The sequence below is a fragment of the Solanum pennellii genome, chromosome 5, assembly GCF_001406875.1.
Source record: "Solanum pennellii chromosome 5, SPENNV200".
NCBI lineage: Eukaryota > Viridiplantae > Streptophyta > Magnoliopsida > Solanales > Solanaceae > Solanum > Solanum pennellii.
This window is the reverse complement of record NC_028641.1, coordinates 10,784,419-10,790,815: the sequence shown is the minus strand read 5'-3', so window position 1 is coordinate 10,790,815 and position 6,397 is coordinate 10,784,419. Positions and strand designations below refer to the sequence as shown.

At 27.2% G+C, this 6,397-nt stretch overlaps 1 protein-coding gene across 1 annotated transcript; it reads left to right on the top strand.

Annotated features, from left to right (window-relative positions):
* Nucleotides 1-477: 477 nt before the first annotated feature.
* LOC107019825 (glucan endo-1,3-beta-glucosidase 8-like) lies at nt 478-2,322 on the top strand. Its single transcript, XM_015220193.2, has 3 exons — nt 478-939; nt 1,022-1,755; nt 1,847-2,322. The coding sequence occupies exons 1-3, from the start codon at nt 596-598 to the stop codon at nt 2,179-2,181; spliced, it is 1,413 nt and encodes a 470-aa protein (XP_015075679.1). The 5' UTR covers nt 478-595; the 3' UTR covers nt 2,182-2,322.
* The last annotated feature ends 4,075 nt before the right edge of the window (nt 2,323-6,397 follow it).

Here is a 6,397-nt window from a genome sequence, read left to right as displayed (position 1 = left end):
TCGAGAGTCAAACAGTTTAAGTTGGATATGTTTAAAATGAAATTTATATATTTATAAACTACGTAAAAAGTACTATAAGTCACAATAATTTACAATTCAAAATAATTAAGAGACATATGAACAATTTACGGTCAAAGATAGACTTGTTTAAATCTCGAAATCCAAAAAGTGTCACATAAATTGAGACAGAGAGAGTAAAATAAAAGGGAATTCTGACTTGTGATGGGTCCTAGGATTCTCTTTTATATAAATATAAATAGATAAAAGATAAAATAAGATTGTAATTTATTTATTTTTGAGCTTAAAATTAAATTAAAGGTTGTATTGCAAGAGAAACTCCTCATTATGATAGAATTGATGTTCACCTCATAATATTGTGAACCACTCGAAATATTTTTGCGACAATCATGCAGAATCACACAAACACAACAAGTTTATTCATTGCATGTCTAATTCTTTTGAAAAAAGTTACGATCGTTTTACAACTTGTATTCATAATTACAAACATAGAGCGGACTAGTTCTATTAGGCGAGCTGCATTACAGACGCCTTCATATATGATTGTGGATGTTATTGAAGAATTAGAAATTCTAAAATGTATGGAAAGATAAGTTCGCTATGGATAAGTTTATTGATGTCATTGATATTGTTTTGTGGTGGGATACATGTAAGAGCTTACTTGGGCATAAATTGGGGGAGGATGGCAACACAAAAGTTTGTTCCATCAATGGTTGTGGATTTACTCTTACAAAATGGAATTCCAGAGTTGAGACTTTTTCAACCGAGTTTTAATGTTCTTGATGCTTTTGCTGAAACCAATATTGGGCTCGGCATCACCTTACAAGAGAACTTTTTAAGAAATCTTGTCGAGCAAAAACAAATGGACGATTATATTCATGAACGTGTCAAGGTTTATACAGACCAAGGAGTTAAATTCAGGTACATTAGTATTCTAATTATTATTCATTGTTGTTGTTGTTTCATTAATCTAGATTTGAAGTTGGAAGTTATTGATTTGTAGGTATGTGTACGTGGGGAACGAACCCTTTACGAAATCATTATATATGAAAAAACAATTTAATGGTACTACCCGTTACCTGAAGATGGCGAGAGATGCCCTTGATAAATTCAACCTCCCAGATGTCAAAGCAACAACTCCTCATTTCACGGACATCTTAGCAAATGTTACCAAGCCATCTGAAGGTGATTTTCGAGAAGACATAAAGGGGAAAATGTTGGATTTTCTTGATTGTATTAACAGAACTGGTGCCCCTTTCTTTATCCATATCTTCCCAATCTATTCGGTTAATCTATACGGATTTGATGTGGACTTTGCTTTCTTTGATAAAAAATCCAATTTCAAAGTAGTAGATGGCAAGAACACGTATACTAATCTCTTTACTTTCATATACGATACACTTGTTTCTGCTCTAGCAAAGGCAGGTTATGGTGATATGGATATTGTTGTCGGACAAATTGGTTGGCCTACAGATGGATATGTGAGTGCAAGTGAAAAAAATGCTGAAAGATTTTATCGCGGCCTTCTTAAATATATTGCTAAGAAGGAGGGAACTCCACTACGCCCAAATAGAGATATAGATATGTATCTCCTTGGCTTAACAGATGAGAATATGGTTGTTACAGATTACGGACCTTATCAACGACATTGGGGTATCTATAAACACGATGGTGTTCCCAAGTACAAAATTGATTTCACGTTGCAAGACCGAGATATCAAACCTTCCGTTGCCAAAGGTATATATATATATATATGTACTACTTAATTACTTATGTTCAATTATATTTCGATATAATGCATGACTTGTTAGGCATCGTAATTAAATAGGTACTGTGCGAATGCCAAACAGATGGTGTGTGTTTGATGGTAAAACGGATCACAATGAGACTCTAGTGTTGAAAGATTACGACTTTGCCTGTGCGAAATCAGACTGCAGTGCGTTTGGCGCTGGTGCAACGTGTGATCACCTCAGTTTCACAGAGAAGGTGTCTTATGCATATAATATGCTTTACCAAATGGGTAATCAAGATATGAAGAAATGCAAATTATTAGGAGCAACGTTGACAACAAATAATCCTTCCACTCCAGACTGTGATTTCCCAATTGAGATCTTAACTGCAGAGGTGGTGAATAGTGGATCTGGATTAACCAAGAAATACTAACCAACACATACATTCCTTATTTCCTTCTTAACTTGCTCTCATGTATGATGTACATACTCCATGATTTTGAGTATGCTAGCGCTATGAATTTTTGATAAATCTATAGAATTGTTTGTTGGTAAATTAATCATGTTACTCTCATCATTGCACAAGAAGGTTAGCTATCATATCTATAGCTCAAGTTATTAGATGGAGGTCGATAGCTTCAAATTACTGTTAATAATCTTTTTCCGAGTCTTAACCTCTTTTGTCAAACAACTCAAAATACAGACAAGTTCTTAATGTTTGAAACCATAAAAACAGTCTTTACGAAAGAAACCTTAATATGCAAGGATCACCCCTTTGAGAAGATTAATTTTAAACGTAAATATTGAATTACTATAACACCCCCATTAAAAATACTCAATTTATTATGGGTAAATCACATAAATGTGCAATATTTAAAAAATATTTACCATTTATGTCAATAAAAATTTTCTAACTAAATCTAACAATTTTTAAGAATTAAAAAGTTATAAGGATTATCTTTCTTCGCTTCTTTTTCTGCCTTATTTCTCTTCCTCCTCTTTTTTTTTATTTTTCTTCTTCGTCGTTTCTTACTGTGTCATCTTTCTGATTTTTACTTTATTCTTCTTCATTCTTTTTTTTAAATTTTTGTTTAAATAATATTTTTAAATCAGTTTTTTGCCATATTTCACTAATTTATCAAAAAACATAACGATAAAAGTAATAGAAAATCGAAAAATTGTACAATATCATGTTCTCAAATAGAAATTTCAAATCTTTAAAATTATAGAAACTAGTGTTCACCATTGATGGTCATTATAAAGATTCAAATTTTGAATTCATTATTAGAATTTTACAAATTTATAATTAGTTTAGATAGGTTGTTTCACAAATGATTGAAAATGTCATTTGGAGTTTATATCCCAATTTTAAGAGGGTTTCGTTAAGTTTATAATTGATTTTGGAGAAATATTAGATTGAAACTCGAAAAAAGTGAAGTTTATGGAACGGTAATGCGATGTATTAAAGTTGTATTATATATGTTTCATAATTGTATTAAAATTGTATTAAAATCACGAACAACGCATTTTTTATACATATTACAAACTTCACTCATTTTTTTTAGTGATATCAACAAAAATAATTTAAGTAACACACTTGTAATACATTTATAACATATGCACAATATATTTGTAATCATATTGCAAGCATCACTCATGTTCTTAGTTATACAAACTAAAATAATTTATAAGACACATATGATACATGTTTTATTTATGAATAATACAAATTTAATTCAGTCTATTGTCTTGTCTTTCTTTAGTTACGTTTTTCATTTATTGTTAATTTTCTCTTCTAATTCAACTTTAATATGTGTGTAATAAATTTTTATTCATGTTTAATTCATTATTGACAATTTATTATGTTTTTTCATTTGTTACAATTATATTACTTGTCTAATTAATTATTGATACAAGTTTTATTCAGTTTACGAATCATTGACTGCTTTTTTGTTTGCGACTAGTTTAGATAGGTTGTTCCTACAAATAGTTAAAAATATCGTTTGGAGTTTATATCTCAATTTCAAGAGGGTTTGGTTAACTTTAGAATTGATTTTAGGAAAAATATTGGATTGAAGCTCAAAAATAATGAAGTTTAATTTGTATTAAAGTTGTATTAGATATGTTTCATAATTGTATTAAAATCATGAACAAATACATCCTACGTTTAATTTATAATACATATTGCAAACTTCACTCCCTTTTTAATAATATCAACTAAAATAATTTAGGTAACACACTTATAATATATTTATAATACATGCACAATACAATTTTAATACATATTGCAAACATCACTCACATTCTTAGTGATACAAACCAAAAATAACTTATAAGACACATATAATACATGTCTTATTCATCATGAATAATACATTTATAATACGTATTGCACATTTTCATTTTTTTTTACGGCTACCAACAAGAATAATTTAGGTAACACACTAATAATACATTTATAAGATATGCACAATACATTTTTAATAAATAATGTAATCATCGCTCATTTTCTTACAAATAAAAGCAAAAAGAAAATTTATAAGATACATATAATATAAGTTTTATTCATAAACAATATGAGTTTAATTCAATTTATAGATTCTTGTCTTGTCTTTGTTAGTTACGTTTTTCATTTATTCATAATTTTCTCTTCTAATTCAACTTTAATATTGTGTAATACAATTTAAAGCAATTAAATTTATTTTGCAATTTTTTGATTTATTCGTTATTATTGAATTACTTATTAAATTCATTTTTAATACAACTTTAATATGTGTGTAATACATTTTAATTCAACTTTGATGTGTGTGTAATATATTTTTAATTCAAGTTTAATCCATTTTGTAATTTGTTATGTCTCTTCATTTATTACGATTAAATTATTTATTTAATTAATTAATTATTGATATAAAATATATTCATTATACTATCATTGACTACTCTATAAAAAAAAGTAGAGAGAGAAACAAAAGGAAAAACAACCAAATGAGAGAGACAGAACAGCAAAAAGAAAGAAAAAGTTAAAGCGAAAAAACAACAAAAAGAAAGGAGCAAGAGAAAGAGAAAAAAATTTAAAAATTGAGAGGGAAAAAAGGAAAAGAGGCGAGAGAAAAAATCTAACAAAATATACAGTATACTTTTATATTGCTATAAATGGTAATAATTAAAGAGTATATCTAAAATAAGTAATTATTTTTTAAAAGGGATCCACTCAAGTAATTAATCCATTTATTATTATATAAAAAATTGAAACCTTTCACATTATAGGGTTGTGACTTTTTCAATAAGTTGTGACTTTTCCAAAGGGTTGTGACATTTTCGATGAGTTGTGACTTTTTCGAAGTGTTGTGATTCTTTCAAAGGGTTGTAATTTTTTCAAAGGGTTGTGTGACTTTTTCGATGAGTTGTGACTCTTCCAATAGGCAATGACTTTTTCAAAAGGTTGTGACTTTTCTAATAAGACACAATTAGCACCGATTCATACTACTATATGTTAGTTATAAATAGAGGGATATCATCTCACTTTTAATCTACGAATTTTGTAAGTTTCTACTCTTCTTCTTCTTAAAAATGTCAAGTGTTATTATAAATAATTGTTAAGTCGAAATTCAATGAAATTCGAGTTACTACATTAGAAAGAGTTTGTGAAAAAATTATAGCAAATCATTCATCAATTCACACTCATATTTTTTTCTTACGATTATCATGAGTTAAGAAATTGTGAGAGGCACAACAATAACAAACAAATATGAAAAACCCACATGATTTGGGTAAAATATTTCTTCTTTATTTTTTATTTTCTTATTATTTTATCCTCAAATGAAGGAATTTCTTTCAAATTTTGCTTAAACAACGGCATAAACGTAGTCCATTGAGTTATTAGTTTTGATGTTCAATCCACTATTTTAAAAATAAATTTTTACTGTTTACTTATTATATGATAACATAACCATGAAAATAATTATTTTTTTATAGGATATGTAAGTAAAAATGAATGAGAAATAAAGTGGTTGTGGCAAGAGTTTCAATCAAATGGAACACTAGAGTGAATATAACATGAACTTATTTATTCGTTTTCCTTCTTAATTGGCTATGTATTGTTCCATAAATTATTTTTTTAATATTTACATTGAGTATAAAAATTTTTGAATATGAATTCTGTTTTATATTGTGTTCATTATAATTTGAGGAAATGTTACAAAAGATACACTACTTGCTAACTATATAAAAATAAATAAGAAAATTGTGATTGCTCATAAAATGATCTTAAATCAAATAAAATATTCTATGAATAATACTTTAAATTTTATTTATCTATTAATTTTGATTATTAGTAAAGTTTAATATTTTATATCACGATACGAATTCTATAAGATACTAGATACTTTTATTAGACAACAATTATATGATATGCATGCGGCAGAAAAAAAAAGAGAAGATTACAACTCCACAAAGTTAAGGTAGAATTTAAAGAAATTAAATGTTATTTACCATAAGTGATGTTGTGTATGTATGTGTATGTGTGTGTGTGTGTATATATATATATATATATATATATATATAATTTATGTATATTATAAGTTATTTATAAAAAATAATTTATAAAATCATTGTCAGGTTTGCTTTTTTTTATTTTATTAGTGATAAAA

Excerpts from the sequence above, each read along its gene's own strand:
- LOC107019825 (XM_015220193.2), top strand. The coding sequence starts at position 596 with ATGTATGGAAAGATAAGTTCGCTATGGATAAGTTTATTGATGTCATTG. Across the intron at positions 940-1,021 it reads GACCAAGGAGTTAAATTCAG|GTATGTGTACGTGGGGAACG; the intron begins GTACATTAGTAT and ends ATTGATTTGTAG. Across the intron at positions 1,756-1,846 it reads CAAACCTTCCGTTGCCAAAG|GTACTGTGCGAATGCCAAAC; the intron begins GTATATATATAT and ends GTAATTAAATAG.